At 47.1% G+C, this 17570-nt stretch overlaps 1 protein-coding gene across 1 annotated transcript; it reads left to right on the top strand.

Moving 5' to 3' along the window:
* The first annotated feature begins 2881 nt into the window (after window positions 1-2881).
* LOC125425277 (zinc-binding protein A33-like) lies at window positions 2882-17331 on the top strand. Its single transcript, XM_048482875.1, is given in 7 exon segments — window positions 2882-3167; window positions 6038-6673; window positions 6860-6955; window positions 10109-10342; window positions 13258-13280; window positions 14539-14870; window positions 16582-17331. Coding segments are annotated over 6 exon segments (1635 nt in total). The 5' UTR covers window positions 2882-3167; window positions 6038-6247; the 3' UTR covers window positions 17106-17331.
* Window positions 17332-17570: the final 239 nt, after the last annotated feature.

Here is a 17570-nt window from a genome sequence, read left to right as displayed (position 1 = left end):
GATCCCACCACTGATACTAAGGACATCTGTGGTCGTTCGTCTTTGGCAGGTACCAACACAAGATTCCAGTTGTGGGGACAGCAAGGTACAATATGGAAGCATAGACTAATTGGCCTGGCTTGTGAGCGCCAGAGTCACTGGAGTTGGCTGCATTTTACCACGTTCTTTTTGTTCTCAAGTTTTAAGTGTAGGACCTGGTAGCCCTGGTTGAAAGCCTGGAGCTAATTTCAGAATGTTCTTATTGGAGAGTGTGTGAAGTGAAGTGATGTGTGCCAAAAAAAAACTAAAGGGAAACAAACCCCAACCTGTAAAATAAGTTAGAAACTGAGAGGTTGAGGGGAAACAAAAAAATTATTGCAATAAAAAGTGTGTGTGTGTGTGTGTGTGTGTTTTCTCTCAGCCTTCTGGTTTCTAGTGAACTGATATGTGTCATCAAACTACAACTCATTCATAGCAAATACATAAAGTTCCATCTCATGTGGTTTTCAAGGCAAGTGATTAGTGGATGTGGCTTACCATAGCCTTTCTCTTCAAAGCAACCGCAGCCTTTCTTGGAGGTCTGAAATACAACCATCAGTTCTGCTTAGCTTCCAAGTTATAGTCTGGGCTATTAGGGCAACAGCTGGAGAGTGTGTTCCAAGCAATTACTCAGCAGGAAGTGCAAACACAACTTACTAAAAGAGACTTATTGGTTACTGAACAATTAATTGTATCCTAGGAAGACATCCCAAACAACTGTTTCCTCAACCAACCCTTAATTTCGTCCTGTTCCCAAGTGATTTTCTTCATCAACCAAGATCTACTTCTTGCCCCGGCTCTGTCCCATTTAAGTAGGTCACAATTTGCAACTAGTTGGCACCCATCTCCAGTGTTTGCACAGTTAAACGTTAAACTTTTACACGTTGGTTTGTTTTATCACGCCCCTACAATGTACGTTTCCACAGTGGGAAAAGGTCCCGCCCCATCAAGGCATGCCAGCCAATCAGGGGAGACCGGCGAAGCGAGCTCTCCTGGTAGTGGGGATTGCTAAGAGTTCTGCAACCGGGTGTGTCTGCTGTGTGCTCGCTGCGGTGGGGAGGGAGAAACTCTGATGAAGAGGACACGGTTTCACAACGAACAGGTTTGGATCTGCGTGTGTAACCTCTTTCTGTGGGTTCTGTGGGGCAGTACTTGGAAGGAGTTGCAAAGAACTAAATTTAAACAAAACAGTTTACTTATCTTAACAAATAACACTTTTTAAACATTTAACATTTGACATTTACACTTTACAGTCCTGTTAAGTTTGCATTTTCAAGTCCTTATATTTACAGTCTACTGATATTGCCAAGTCCAATTCTTCTTTGCTGGTGGTTGGTTTTGAAGACTTCAAAGGCTTGGTGAACGGGATTCAAGATGATGAAGGTTCCCAGAAAACTCTCACCATTTACATACACAAAAACCCTGAAACAATAAATTCTAACATTTAAAATATAGCAAAAAAAAAAAAAAAACTCCCTTCCCACTAGTTCCCCACAACATTGCAGTTACCTTAAACAAGGTGTTAAGGGCTTAATAAAATCAATCAAGGTCCCAGCCTGGTAGCCTTGCTTCCTCCAACCTCATGAGTTCTGCAGCCTTCTGCTTCTTTTCAGACTCCACCCCTTTCTGGGTCATCCCATTCTGACACAGGGGTTACACGTGCAAATTTCAAGTGGGGATTCGACCCCTATGAATCAATGTCCTCCAAAAAGTCCTATTGCCAACAGCCTTCGCTCAGGTCTTGCAGACTGAAGGCCATGGCTTCCTTGATAGAGTCAGTCCATTTCATGCCAGGTCTTCCTGTTTCCCTGTGACCTTTAACCTTTCCCAGCATCACTGTCTGTTCCACTGACTCTCGTCTTCTCATTGTGTGACTAAAGTACAATAGCCTCAGTCTAGTCGTTTTAGCTTCTACGCCACACCGCTTTCTCTATTTTAATCTTTTCGGTGCCTGCAGGAATGCAGTACAGAAATATTCCAGGGAAATAACATAACAAATATAATCTCTAAACTTTTCACCTTTCAAACTTTGCACCCTGTGAAACCTTTCTGGTTACTTATTTTTTTCCCTGTTCCCACTCATTTTCTTTTATTAAGAGGCATGTCCAATGATCCCCCATGTAGCATTTATATTCATAAGAACATAAGAACTAGCCTGCTGGATCAGACCAGAGTCCATCTAGTCCAGCACTCTGCTACTTCCAGTGGCCCACCAGGTGCCTTTGGGAGCTCACGTGCAGGATGTGAAAGCAGTGGCCTTCTGCTGCTGCTGCTGCTGCTCCTGAGCACCTGATCTGCTAAGGCAATCTGAGATCAAGGAGGATCAAGATTGGTAGCCATAGATCAACTTCTCCTCCATAAATCTGTCCAAGCCCCTTTTAAAGCTATCCAGGTTAGTGGCCATCATCACCTCCTGTGGCAGCATATTCCAAACACCAATCACACGTTGCGTGAAGAAGTGTTTCCTTTTATTAGTCCTAATTCTTCCCCCCCAGCATTTTCAATGGATGCCCCCTGGTTCCAGTATTGTGAGAAAGAGAGAAAAATTTCTCTCTGTCAACATTTTCTACCCCATGCGTAATATTACAGACTTCAATCATATCCCCCCTCAGACGCCTCCTCTCCAAACTAAAGAGCCCCAAACGCTGCAGCCTCTCCTCATAAGGAAGGTGCTCCAGTCCCTCAATCATCCTCGTTGCCCTTCTCTGCAACATATTCCCCCCACATTGTCTGTGCAGCCCTGCAGCACATTGATTCTGCAAGGTGCCCAGTCATTCCCTCCCTCCTGCCCAGAGGCGGCGGCAGCAGCAGCAGCAGCAGCTTTGGCAGGACACGGAACGTGCTGAGTCAGGTTTCTGAGAGCTTGCAGTTTGCAGGGAGAAGAATTGCCGCATCATCAGAGGCAACGGAGTCCTGCTGCAGTTTGTGGGTTCTGAAGCCCCCCCTCCCTTGAATGCAAAGGGAACGAAGACTCGGAGGCAAAGCAGGTGTGGAATCAAGGACCATCCAAGAGGGTTAGGAGATAGCTAGTCCATTTCCAGCTTTCCAGCAAAGATTGAGGGGCAGTCGTCCCAAAGGCAGAAGAAAGTCCTTTAAAAGAAGACTTGGGTTATTGAGCTCAAGGTAGGGGAAGACGCTTGGCTGAAAGGGTAAGGCTGCACCTTTTTACTCTCTGCAACCAGCATGTCTGGGTCTCGGGGAAGCCCCGTGTTTTGAGTCGTGAGAAGTCAGTGCGACTTTGTGCAGGTTAGAGGGTTCGGCACAGAGAATCTAGAAACAAGGGTTTAAAAGTCCCCTATGCTGGGGTGGAGGGTGGGGAAGGAGGGAATCTAAGGGGCGTGTAGTAGGTTAGACAGCAAAATAGTTCTAGATTTGGAAATGGGGGTCATCTGGAAATACTTGTGTGGGAAGCAAAAGGCCAATAAGGAGATGTACTTCTGAAGGAAAGAACTAGTCACTCCCACAGCTAGTGCAATTCAAATATCCAAAGGACCTTAGTTTATTTTTATTCTATTGGGCTTGCTATCCTGCTGTTTCCCAGCTTCAGCTGGGTTCAGGGTGGCTAGCGAAAATAATACAAATACAACACAATTGTGCTGTTTGAAAGAGGATAAAATCAGCCTGGTGTCATTAGTCACCATTGGAGGGTGGGTGGGTGGGGGGGGGGGGATGACAGATATTCAAAGACCAGGCCTTTCATCTGAGCCAGTGGTTCTCAACCTTCCTAATGCTGCGACCCTTTAATACAGTTTCTCATGTTGTGGTGACCCCCAACCCTAACGTTTATCCATTTTACAGATGGAGAACACTGATGCAGAGAGTCTTAGGCAACCCCTGTGAAGGGGGCGTTCAACCCCCAAAGGGGTCCCGACCCCCAGGTTGAGAACCACTGATCTGAGCAGTCTCAAATTCCGAGATTTCTTCTTTGCCTCCGCTTTTGTGCTTGAAGCACACTATCCTTATTTTTTTATTTTTTTTAATTTATTTTCAGACTTATATACCGCCCAACCCCCAAAGGGCTCTGGGCGGTGAACAACATAAAATTCAGATACAGAGAACAACATAAAAATCAAATATCAATCAATCACTAAATAACACGAATTAAAACGCAGCAATTAATACATAATTCAACATAACAATGCCCGCCAGTCCCTCGTAGACCCTCCCGAGAGGAGAGGATGAGGTATTAGATACCTCATCCTATTAATTGCATTGAATCACACCATGTCCACCTGAGTCTCAGTTAGAAAGACAGTCTGTTAAGTATCTCATTGGTTGCAGCGATGGGGCGAACGAACTGAAGTGTTTAGAAACAGGAGGCTGGTGATTTTCTTATGTCTACCGCTATATCACGCTAAACTGCTCTAGTGCAAGGGGCGATATAATGGAATATCAGTGGTGCATTGTCTTGGGAGAGCTGAGCAACTCTTTATCCACCTTTTTTAAAAAAAGAACAATAAAACACAGGATGATTCTCTTTCAAAGAGTTCCTTCTTAAACCTAGAAAAATGTGTTCATTGCCAGAGAACGAACAGGGTGGGCTGAGGACTGGTGCAGACTTACAGGAAAATGGGGCTCCCAGACATTTATATATTTTGTGCAAGCCTGAGGGTTACCTCAGGTTTGCAGAATGGTATGTTCTAGTCCATCCATCCCCCATCCCCCGCCATGTGGATTTTTTGACCTAAACACTGGGGTTTCTATTGCTGTTATATGATTACTAGAGTCAGTTATACGAAACCAAACCCAGACGTTCAGTCTCAGTCCTGCATCCTTGTGAAGAGGCGTACAGGCCATTCCCTCCAGCCCTCAATATTTGGATCTCAGCCCTACTTTCTGAGGGAGAGGAGTTTGTTATGAGGGGGCAGCCCATCCTTTCCTCCCACCTGCTTGTCCCCCTGATATTTAAGAACATAAGAACTAGCCTGCTGGATCAGACCAGAGTCCATCTAGTCCAGCACTCTGCTACTCGCAGTGGCCCGCCAGGTGCCTTTGGGAGCTCACATGCAGGATGTGAAAGCAATGGCCTTCTGCTGCTGCTGCTGCTCCTGAGCACCTGGTCTGCTAATGCATTTGCAATCTGAGATCAAGGAGGATCAAGATTGGTAGCCATAGATCAGTGGTGGCGAACCTATGGCACGGGTGCCAGAGGTGGCACTCAGAGCCCTCTCTGTGGGCACGCACAAACAGAGTTGCCCCCCGCCCTCACATCTTGTCTGACTTGGGCTGCTGGGCTCGATTATTAGCATTAAACCTAAGACCTAGTTTTGGGGAACTAGTGTAGGTTAAGTGCTGTTAAACCCCACTGATTTTCATGCGAAAAACTAAAGTGCGATCCTTTACCTGGGAGTAAGCTCGGTTGCTGGCAATGGGGCTTGCTTCTGAGTAAACCCTCCTAGGGTTGTGAGTCACCCATTGGAAGAGTTTCATGGTTGCTTCAAAGCAAAGCCACCGATTACCACCAAGCTTACTCCCGAGTAACGCACGCCTCGGAGCCAACCGTTTTTTCTAAACTAAAACCTCAGTATTCAGTATTGCTGTATTGGCACTTAGCTATAAATAAGTGGGTTTTGGGTTGCAATTTGGGCACTTGGTCTCAAAAAGGTTTGCCACCACTGCCATAGATCAACTTCTCCTCCATTTCTGCATTGAACTTTAAGTGTACAGTGTGGTAGAATTCCTTTTCCAGAGGAATTTCATGTACTTTCTTGTGCTTGCCACTCACAATAGAGTGGGGAAGTGTGATGGGGCACACTTATGTGGACCCTCCCAACTGGGAAATGTCTTTGGCGGGCAACTCTTCTACTCCCACTTAATGCAAAATTAAAGAAAGAGGAGCAAAGAGCCCCTGATCTTGCCAGCAGGAGCTGTTGACTCTCTAATCATTTTATAATTCCTGATTAACCTTTTGAACACAGGAACGCATCTGAACTCCCTGTGAGTTCTACCATTGTCAACCAAAGATATTATTATTGTTGTTGTTGTTATTAGCTTTCATTTATAAAGTAGGACTTCCCAGTCTAGGGCCTTGTCCAAGACAGACGACAGAATTAAGGAAGCGCACGTTTGACAGAAGAAAACAAAGAAACCAGTGTTTTGAGATGTTTCCTTGAGGAGGGGCGAAACATTTAACCTCAGAGGAGAGAACGTTTCAAAGGAGTCCACCTAACCCAATGGAAAAATAGCAGGGTGTACTGAGGAGAAGCGGGGCCTTTTTTGACCGCTCGTCATGGCATCTGTGAGAGAGGTGTCCAGCTTCACAGAGGACCTGCTGTGCCCCATTTGCCTCTCCATCTTTCGGGACCCTCACATGCTCGAGTGCGGCCATAGCTTCTGTGCGCCATGCCTGGAGCCCTGTATCCCCAAGGGCCAGAGGCGTGGGCTCTGTCCCGAGTGCCGGCGGCCTTTTGCTTTGCGTCGCATGGCGGTCAACCGAGCCCTTTGCAGCCTGGCGGAGAAGGCCCGGCTCCTCAAGCTGGACGAAGGTCCTCAGTTGGGTGGGACTGCAGGCTGGTACTTTTGTGAGGAACACGAGGAACCCCTGAAACTCTTCTGCAGCCAGGATGAGGGGCCCGTTTGTGTCATCTGTCGGGACTTGCCTCAGCATCGTGGACATGACTTCCTCCCTATAAAAAATGCTGTTCAGGCCTATCAGGTGAGAGACAAAAATACTAAACTCTGTGGGTAGAAAATTGGATAAATCAGAAAATGGGGGAATTAGGATTCCAGGGTCTTTTCTGAGGAGACTGGAATAGAGGGGGAAGAGCTGGGTCATCGTGTGGCATTTGTTTCCACCCACTTCAGGTAACTCCAGCCTTGTTTGTTCTTTCCTTCCCTCTAGGATCAGCTGAAGGCATCTCTAGAACCCCTGGAAGAAGGACTCCACCATCTGAAAAGGAGCCAGTGCCGTCAGCAGGAGAACATTCTAGAATTGAAGGTGTGGTATGGGTTAAGATGGCTGGCAGGAACATGGTGCCCCTCAAGTGTTGCTCCAGGCATGCGCCTGGGGGCGAAAAATCACCCCAGCAGCCCCCCCCGCCCCCACACACTTACCTTCGTGAAACAGTGCTTGCTGGAGAAGCGGCCTGTTCCCTTCAGGCTGAAAACGGCCTGGTGGGAACTACACTTCCCAGGAAACCTTGTGAGTCCCAAGGTCTCCTGGGAAGTGTAGTTCCTACCAAACCATTTTCAGCCTGAAGGGAACAGGCCGCTTCTCCAGCCTGCACTGTTTCGCTATGGTAAGTGTGGGGCGGGGATGGGGGCGGAAAACAGAGTGCGCACCAGGAGCAGTATGGCCCAGCTACGCCTCTGCTATTTTTTGAATGCTATTCTACATATTACATTTGACATTCACCATTTGCTGCTTGATATCCCTCAGTACATAGGTGGCTGCTTCATTTGAAGGCTTCAGGCAAATGACATTTTTGAGGCAAAAGAAGTTTCACTGTGGCCTTTACCACATTTTTTTGGCTGCAGTTTTGTTTTGAAACCGAGGCGGATCGGCGCTGTTGGTCTTATTGGATCTGACCGCAGCGTTTGACGTGGTCGATCACGACCTTTTGACCCACCGCCTAGCCGCTTCCGGGGTACGGGGCACTGTCCTTAAATGGATTGCCTCGTTCCTCCGGGACCGGACTCAGCAAGTGTGGTGTGGGGACCAAGCTTCCCGGAGGTGCTCACTTCATTGTGGTGTACCTCAGGGAGCTCTGTTGTCCCCACTATTATTTAACATCTATATGCGACCCCTTGCTCAGTTGGTGCGGAGCTTTGGGCTGACGTGTCATCAGTATGCCGATGACACGCAGCTCATTCTGTTGATGGAGAGGGGAGCGGCCACCGCCCCTGCAGCTCTCCAGCGTTGTTTAGAGGCCGTGGCTGGTTGGTTGAAACAGAGCAGGTTGAAACTGAACCCAGCAAAGACGGAGACCCTTTGGCTGGGTCGTGAGGGGGAGGGGGGATTTCCAGCCGCCGGTGTGGGAGGGGACTGTATTGGCACCAGTCCCCTCTGTCCGTGACCTGGGGGTCCACCTGGATTCGTCTCTTTCAATGGAGACCCAGGTGGCCCACATAACCCGGGTCGCATTTTACCATCTTCGTCAGGCCCGATGGCTGGCCCCCTTCCTCTCTCAAGCTGACCTGGCCACTGTGGTCCATGCAACGGTCACCTCCAGGTTAGACTATTGCAACTCGCTCTACGCGGGCCTTCCCTTGCGCTTGATTCAGAGATTAAAAATGGTCCAGAATGCAGCGGCTCGCATGCTTACAGGAAGTGCCATGCGAGAACACATTACACCTGTGCTCAGCCGCCTGCACTGGCTACCAGTTGAATACCGAATCACTTTCAAGGTGTTGGTGTTAACCTTTAAGGCCTTGCGCGGCCTGGGACCTCCGTACCTGCGGGACCGTCTTACCCCATATGTCCCAAACCGGCCTCTGCGCTCAGCAGAGGCCAATTTACTGGTGATCCCTGGCCCCTCAATGATACGGCTGGCCTCTACCAGGGCCAGAGCCTTCACAGCTCTAGCCCCGGCCTGGTGGAACGCTCTACCACCACCTGTCCGGGCCCTGCGGGACCTTGCTGAGTTCCGCAGGGCCTGTAAGACTGAACTGTTCCGCCGGGCCTTCGGGGAGACCAGCCGTTGATGAGGGCCCCCCTCCCTCCTTTTCGTTCCCCCCTCCTCTGATAACATCATTGAATCCTACCACCCCTTGGGGTTGAGGAGTTAACAGTGGATGCCATCAGGTACTAATACTAATTTTAATGCTGCATTTTAATGGGGAAGGTTTATATTTTATCTTTTAGAGCCTGTATTATTTAACTTATTGAATTTTAACTTGATTTGCTATATTGTGCTCTACTTATGTTGTTCACCGCCCTGAGCCCTTAGGGGGAGGGCGGTCTATAAACCGAATGAATGAATGAATGAATGAATGAATGAATGAATGAATGAATGAATGAATGAATGAATGAATGAATGAATGAATGAATGAATGAATGAATGAATAAATAAATAAATAAATAAATAAATAAATAAAACTGCTTTGATTCTCCCCCTTCCTTACACACAAGACTTTCTTGGTTTTTTTGCCAGTTCTGGCCCCACACTGCTTCCGTTTATCCCCTGATTTCTGCATTCATTTTTGCACCTATAGGCCCCTTCCGCACATGCAGAATAATGCACTTTCAATCCATTTCCAATCCACTTTGAAACTGCATTTTACAGTGTGGAATATTGAAATCCACTTTCAAACAATTGTGAAAGTGCATTTAATGTGAATCATTCTGAATGTGCAGAAGGGACCAAAGTTTTCACTTGGGATTTAAATATATATATATATACATATTGTGCTTCCTGGCACACTCACCTCCTCCTCCTCCTCTTCTTCTTGTGGAGATATACACATTTTTTTTCTTTTCAGTTTAGAAAAGAGACTACTAAGGGGGAAAGGTGGTATAGGTTTATAAAATTACAAATGAAATAGAGAAAGTGGAGAAGTAGAAGTTTTCCCATTCTCCTAAAATACTATAGATCTGGAGGCCATCCAATAAAATTGATGGGCAGTAAATTCAGAATGGCCAAAAACAAATACTGCTTTACACAATAAATGGTTAAAATGTGGAATTCTCTGCCTTGGGATGTAGTGATCACCACAGGCATAGAAAGCTATAAAAAGTTATTATGTCGATACATGGAGCATAGGTCTGTCAGTGACTACTCACCACAGTGACTAAAGGGGACCTCCACATTCACAGGCAGTAAAACTCTGTGCCTGGAAGCAACCTTGGAGAAGCTGTCAGCCTCTATGCCCGTGGTGGCGAACGTTTGGCACCCCAGATGTTATGGACTACAATTCCCATCAGCCTCTGCCAGCATGGCCAATTGGCCATCCTGGCAGGGGCTGATGGGAATTGTAGTCCATAACATCTGGAGTGCCAAACGGTTGCCACCACTGCAGTCTATGCCTTATTGTTGGACTGCCAGATGAACTGATTGGCCACTGTGTGAGACAGAATGCTGGCCCAGATGGACCACTGGTCTGATCCGAAGGGCTGATTTCATGCTCTCATACGATGCCGATTCCCTTTCAGACCTGCTCAGAGTCCTTGTCTGATCACATTTCTGGGGAGTTTGTGAAGATGCACCAGTTACTGACTGACAGAGAGTACAGTTTAAAGGTGGCCCTGGAGCATCAACGAGAGAAGAACCTGGCCCAAATGGAAACCAAGCTGAAAGAACTGAATTGGAAAGTGGCGTCTTGGTCGGAGACACTCTGCCGAGTACGGTCAGGGCTTGAGTGCAAAGATCACATCAGTTTCCTCAAGGTGAGAAAGGCCCACCCATATCCAGAGTGCTCGGGGATCGTGGGAAAGATTGACTGAGACCATTTTCACATGTTGTTATCCAAATTAGTGGTTTACAACCAAGTGAATTATTGTGAGGGATTTTCATTTATGCAACAGGTGAGTAACAGCAACATCTCTCCACCAGTGTATACTGCTGTCCTTCAATAGGAGTTTAGACCTTTCAGCAATGAGAATCATTTTGACAATAGCTTTTTCTAATTGTCTCAAAAAAAAAGTTACTACAATCATCTTGGAGTGATTCATTCATACAGAGTCTAAGAAAATAAATTATTGAATGGGTTTTTGGAAAAGCTATAGGACAGGGTCAGAGGTGGGATCCAGCAGGTTCTCACAGGTTCCCAAGCGTAGGTTACTAGTTATTTGTGTGTGCCAAGAGGGGGTTACTAATTGGTAATTTTGCCACGTGATTTTTGCCTTAGTTACGCCCCTCCTCTCAGCAGTAGCACGCAGAACTTGAAGCAGTCTAGCAGGAGGTGTGCGTGGCAGCCTGCGCCTGCGTGCATTCGTTTCCCACCCAAGGAAACCATTCGTTTCCCACCAAGGAAACATCCTTGCCACAGCCCCGCCCAGGAATGCCCCGCCCCCTGAATGCCCGGTCACGCCCCCGTCGTGCCCCGCCCAGCCCCATTGGTGCTACGCCACAGTTTGAATCCCACCACCATGGGAACCTGTTACTAAAATTTTTGGATCCCACCACTGGACAGGGTTATACACTACCAGTCCAGGGCTCCTTCCGCACATGCAGAATAATGCACTTTCAATCCACTTTCACAATTGTTTGAAAGTGGATTTTGCTATTCCGCACAGAAAATCCAGCTGCAAAGTGGATTGAAAGTGCATTATTCTGCATGTGCGGAAGGGGCCCAGCAGGACAAGAAGCAAAAGAGCTACTCGTGACCAGTGCGCATCAGCTTGAAGGGGAGAGGCGATTCAGGAAGATAGAAGCTGCCGTACAGGCGCTAGCTTCCTACTTTATAGGGGGGAAATGTATCTAATGTCCCAATCCAAAGTGCGGGGATTGAAGGCCGTGGTGGAGGCTGTGGGGCTGTACTCTGGAAGATTTGCCCTCCCTGGGACACTTCCCCAGTAGAGGGACAAATCTGCACTGCATCACCCTTCACCCCTGTTGGCTCTGCTGGGTGTCTAGAGGCATGGCCAGGGGTGACGCCGATGTTCGTTGGTTTCCACTGCAGCATTGCCTCCTGGGACGCCAGCACCTGGGGCATGGACTCACGCCATCGTTTTGGGTGACATAAACCCATCGAGTCCAATGGAGGGCTTTCCGGAAGTGGGGAGGGTTAAAAAATATTGCCTTCTTGCACCATCAAAAAGTCCTGTGGAGGCGGCAGGGCAGTGCTGCGGCAGCGCAACCCCTGGCTGTCCCAGGGCTCTGGATTGGGTGATAAGTGATGCTGAATGATGCTAGTTTCCATGGGAATGATAGCTGAGCGTTCTCATGAAAACAGTGTATACCGTCTCAGGAACTGCTGCCTAAGCCGCTGAGTGAGATCCTTTCCTGGAAAACTATTTTTAAGTGTGACAAAGAAAAACTTCTGATGGTCTTCTATATTAAAGAAGAGGTATTTATTAGGGGGTATTAATCATTTTATTTATGGGAATATATCTTAAAGGAAAGACCTGCCATCAATACTGATGAGACTGTTAGTAATACAGTGGCGTAGGAGGTTAAGAGCTCGTGTATCTAATCTGGAGGAACCGGGTTTGATTCCCAGCTCTGCCACCTGAGCTGTGGAGGCTTCTCTGGGGAATTCAGATTAGCCTGTGCGCTCCCACACACTCCAGCTGGGTGACCTTGGGCTAGTCACAGCTTCTCGGAGCTCTCTCAGCCCCACCTACCTCACAGGGTGTTTGTTGTGAGGGGGGAAGGGCAAGGAGATTGTCAGCCCCTTTGAGTCTCTTGCAGGAGAGAAAGGGGGGATATAAATCCAAACTCTTCTTCTTCTAATAGAAGATCCTTAAGCAGAGTCGTAGCTCCAAGGGGGCCGGGGTGTCCACGACGCACCAGGCACGCGCCCCTGTGGGGGCGTGGTGGGGGTATGGCGGGGGCATTCCAGGGTGGGACAGGGGCGTTCTGGGGTAGGACGGGGGCAGAGGACGCACCAATGAACTGGGCCCTTCCCCCCTTGCTACGTCTCTGCCCTTAAGATATATAGTAATGTATACCGTTTGTACCCCTCCCTCCCCTCGCTTGCCTGACACCCTCTCCCTCCCCTTCACTTCCATACCACCCCTCCCTCACTCCCCTTCCCTTGCATGCCACTCTCCTTCCCATGCATGTGTAGGTGTGCAGTATTTGTGTGTGAGAGGGAGTTACTGTTTTATGTCAGCCCTCCTTAGCTATTAGGTGTTTTTCTATCCATTTCTCTCTGATGTTGCCATGCGGGACCAAACCTATCCTTGCGGGGGGATGCTATGGCCCTTGTAACAAGCCCCTTAGGATCATGGGAGTAGTCTGACCCGCTAACAGTGTGATCCATGATCTTCTCTCATCCTTTCTGTGCCTTGTGTGCATATTACTAACATGGGATGGAATATCTTCTGAATGTACAATGTACAATGACTTCATATACAGAGACCTTTGCATAATATGTGCTTTGTGGCCACAGAGTCTCCGCTGGATTAAACGGGAGCTATTTGGAGTTCTTGGCCCCTTCCGCACATGCAGAATAATGCACTTTCAATCCACTTTCACTGAACTTCGCCGCTGGATTTTACTGTGCAGAATAGCAAAATCCACTTGCAAACAGTTGTGAAAGTGGATTGAAAGTGCATTATTCTGCATGTGTGGAAGGGGCCCTTATCTCATCATGTATTCCTTCCCCACCAATCTTTTCTGTTTTTTTCTTGTCCAGGAAGCAAAAGAGTTATTGGAGAGGTGAGTTTTGCCTGCCTTTTCCGAGATTTCAAGCAGTCTCAGACAGGTAAAGTGTTTCTAAATAGTCTGGGAGCGATGGCACTTTTTCCTCTTTCTAACACCCCTATATAAATTACAATTAATTGATTATCTTACATAACCTCTATTAATAAGATAATAAACTGCTTCCTTGTTGCTGCAAAACACATTGTCTCTTATATCCAATCCAATCCAATCGAATCCAAAAACCTTTATTAGGCATAAACCAGAAGTACCACACATTCCAAATACAAAAACAGGATCATTGTTATATATCATGTAGAACATGGATTAAAAATGTAGCAACTGCTTCAGAAATTTCTACAATAGGGCTGTTCAATAGCTTAGACATTTTTAGTTTGTCTGAGAGAAACATAAATTCTAGAGGTAGTAAAGCTCCCAGATCGGTTCTAATATCATTATACCTCGAACAGTAAAGCAGGATATGAGGGATTGAGTCTATAGCATTGGGACAGTACCGACAGCAACGCTCACTTTGTGGGATGTTAAGGAAACGACCTTGAAGATAGACAGAGGGGAATGAGTTGCACCTTGCTCTTGTCATGACCCATCTGCACTTATAATTAACAAGCTGTTCTAAGTATACAGCAGGGCTAGATTTTGGGGGTGTGATCCCAAAGTATAGAGGGGAACAGGAGCTTTGTGCAGCACTCAGGAGAGATTGATATTCCTGGTCGTACAGTCTGATCTTTAGATGATGGTAAATTTCCGTGGCGGTAAGCATATAAAGAGACTCCCATGAGAAACCCAAGGAGAAGATTTTTTTTTTCAATATGGAGCCACCACTTCGAAAGCTGAAGCTCCCTCATTTCTAGCAAAGATAAACTTTTTGGATCTGTGCAGAAGCATAGACAAAGACAAAACTTAAATGTTACAGCCCATGATTATCCATAAATTGTATATTTGTAATAAATAATAATAAAAATATTCACTTCAAAAAATTACAATATTGAACAATTATACTCCCCAAAATGTACTTCCCTGAAGAATTCTGCTTGGCAATAGAAATATGAAAACACTGTGAGTAAAATTTTTCAGGATACCCTCGAAATGGATGTAGGGCTATACCAGGGTCAGACTATCAGCTGAAGAGGGGCGAAAGATTGAAGTGTTGGAGGGGGCTCAAAGTGCCTGAAAGCTTAGGAGCCTGGGCTAATACGGCCATGTTGGAAAGACAGTCTAAAATGGCTGACACTCTGGGAGCTCTCTCCCCTCATAGGGTCCGCAAGGAGCAAGGAACCCCAGCAGAAGAGGAAGAAGAAACTGAAGTGGAGATGGTAGAAGAAGGGTTGCAGGCCAGCGGTGAAGATACAGATGAATATGAGAATGAGGCAGAAGAGGGAAACAATGTAGATGAAGAAGAGGATGAGGAGGAAGAGGAAGAAGAGGAAGAGGAGGAAGAGGAGGAGGAACAGCTAGGGCCAGTGAAGACAGTAGAGGAGGAGGAGGAGGATGAATTTGGAGTTGTGCCTGTAGACTTGAACCTGGGTGAATTCAAGGGACCCCTGCAGTTCTATGCCTGGAAAGAGCTCTTGGGTACAGTATATCCAGGTAAGGAGGCGTCCTGGGGCATTCTGGGAATAAGGTTTCCTTGCATGGCAATCGTACCACAGTCTGAGAATCCAAAATAGGTAGCTTTGTAGATCTCCCTTTTATTACTGAGAAAGTTCTGACACAGAGACCCAGCCCTTGGTCTCAAGTTAAACCATATTCTGTTACTTCTTTGTATGGTATATCAGTTTGAGTCTGGAAACTGACAAAAACACATACCTTCCACAATTCGGACTAGAGAGCAGGCTGGATCCCGCAATTTGCAAGTGCAAGGAATCCAGATCTTTTCTGTGTTTCCCTTCCCTCAGTAGGAGGGAACCATCATGGATCATAAGATTCTACCCAACATGATCTTGAAATTTTGCTTTTGGGTTATTTAAAAGATCTCATTGTCCATAATGATCCTGATTTAAACCTCTTTTCAAGGCCACCAGAACAAAAATCTACATTTTTCTACTATAAATCTGATAGGTCCTCGAAGAACGGATGGGTATAATCAGTTCAGAAAAATAGGCTTGGCAAAATAGAAAGCGGGAGGAGTTCAGGCTGATCGGTTTGTTGAAGAGTGGGTTTCGCTGTCAATTGAAATAACTACTGAACCTTACTGCATGTTACAAAACAACTTTTTCCCCCATACTTGATTACTTGTGTATTAATTCAACAAAGGTAAAAGATAAAGGTAGTTCCCTGTGCAAGCACTGGGTCATTCATTACTGACACTTGGGGTGGTGTCCCAACACAACGTTTGCTAGGCAGACTATGTTTACAAGGTGATTTGCCATTGCCTTCCCCAGTCATCTACACTTTGACCCCAGCAAGGGGACTCACCTCAGAAGGATGGAAGGCTGAGTCAACCTTGAGCTGCCTACCTGAACCTGACTTCCATCAGAGTCAAGCTCAGGTCATGAGCACAACTTTGACTGCAGTACCCTGCAGAACTCTGTGTGATCAGCAATGCAAAACTATTAATTCAATAAGGTCTATGAGTAACATTTGATAAATGCAACCAGATCCCCAGATCCCCATCACTAATTTTGGTGCCCTAAGAGGACCTCCCTTTTCCTGCAGCAGGGAAGTTGGTTGGGTTCACTCCAGAGGTGGGATCCAGCAGGTTCTCACCAGTTCCCGAGAGTGGGTTACTAATTATTTGTGTGTGCCAAGAGGGGGTTACTAATTGGGTCTGCTTTTCCGTTAGGAATTCCATTAGGTCCAAAAATCATAAAGTCCTGTTGTTTCCTATGTGGCTGGTTAGCGAAGGTAGAAAACGGGATAATTCTCCCTGTTGGGCTGTTTTAAAGACATGTTTTAGAAATATGGTAAAGTTCCTGGTTTAAGGAAAGTATCCTTCTTTTGATTTCTAGAAACAAAATTAAGTATTTGAAAGTATTAAGTATTTGACAGGCAGTCAATTAGAGGAGAAGTAGTTGTTTCTGTTGGCAGTAGATGATAGGACTTGCTATAATGAGTTTAAATTATGGACAGAAAGATACCAGCTGGAAATTAGGAACTTTTTTATTTACAGTAAAAGTATTTTACAGTAACAGAGAAATTATGAATGCCCCGCCCCCAGAATGCCTGGCCACGCCCCCGTCGTGCCCCGCCGAGCTCCATTGGCGCTACGCCACTGTTTGAATCCCAGCACCATGGGAACCTGTTACTAAAATTTTTGGATCCCACCAATGGTTCACTCCCTCTGTTTTCTGCCCTCCAGTTCCTGCATGTATCACCTTGGACTGCAACTCTGCTCACCCCAGCCTGATCCTTGTGGAGGAAGCCACTGGCATCAAGTTCAGCCCCGGACGACGCTTCTGGCGCAGGAAACCCTAGCGCTTCACCTCGAACCCGTGCGTGGTGGGGCGGAAGGGCTTTACCTCTGGGCGCTTCTACTGGGAGATCCGAGTCGGCGAGAGCCTGGGCTGGGTGGTGGGGGTGGCAAAGAGGTCTGTGAAACGCAAGAGGCGCCTGAGTTTCCAGCCCAAGGAAGGGGTGTGGGCTATTGAGTTGAGGGCTGGGGAGTACCTAGCTCTGAGCGAGCCCCGGAGTTCACTCTCTGTCTGTGGGAGGATGGAAAAGGTGGGGGTCTACGTGGACTTTGAAGGGGGGCAGCTCTCTTTCTACAACAGCAGCAGCATGAGCCACCTCTACACCTTCCAGGAGACTTTCCGCGAGGAGCTGCTTCCCTTTCTTAGCACCCAAAGCAGCCACCCTCTCTCCGTGTGGGACCTGGAGCTCTGAGTCCTCAGCTTAGATTGCATAGTTTAAAAATGTGCATGGATAGATATGCATGGATATAGTTAGGCACTGAAATCTGTTTGGACACGGGGTTGTTGTTTTTTGTATTCAAATAGGGGGACCTTCATTTTAGCTCATTTTAGGAGCAGCAGTGGCGTAGGAGGTTAAGAGCTCGTGTATCTAATCTGGAGGAACCGGGTTTGATTCCCAGCTCTGCCGCCTGAGCTGTGGAGGCTTATCTGGGGAATTCAGATTAGCCTGTGCACTCCCACAAAAGCCAGCTGGGTGACCTTGGGCTAGTCACAGCTTCTCGGAGCTCTCTCAGCCCCGCCCACCTCACAGGGTGTTTGTTGTGAGGGGGGAAGGGCAAGGAGATTGTAAGCCCCCTTGAGTCTCCTGTAGGAGAGAAAGGGGAGATATAAATCCAAACTCCTCCTCCTCCTCCTCTTCTTCTTCTTCTTCTTCTTC

The sequence above is a fragment of the Sphaerodactylus townsendi genome, unplaced genomic scaffold (genome assembly GCF_021028975.2).
Source record: "Sphaerodactylus townsendi isolate TG3544 unplaced genomic scaffold, MPM_Stown_v2.3 scaffold_25, whole genome shotgun sequence".
Classification (NCBI taxonomy): domain Eukaryota; kingdom Metazoa; phylum Chordata; class Lepidosauria; order Squamata; family Sphaerodactylidae; genus Sphaerodactylus; species Sphaerodactylus townsendi.
This window is presented reverse-complemented; position numbering and strand designations above follow the sequence as displayed.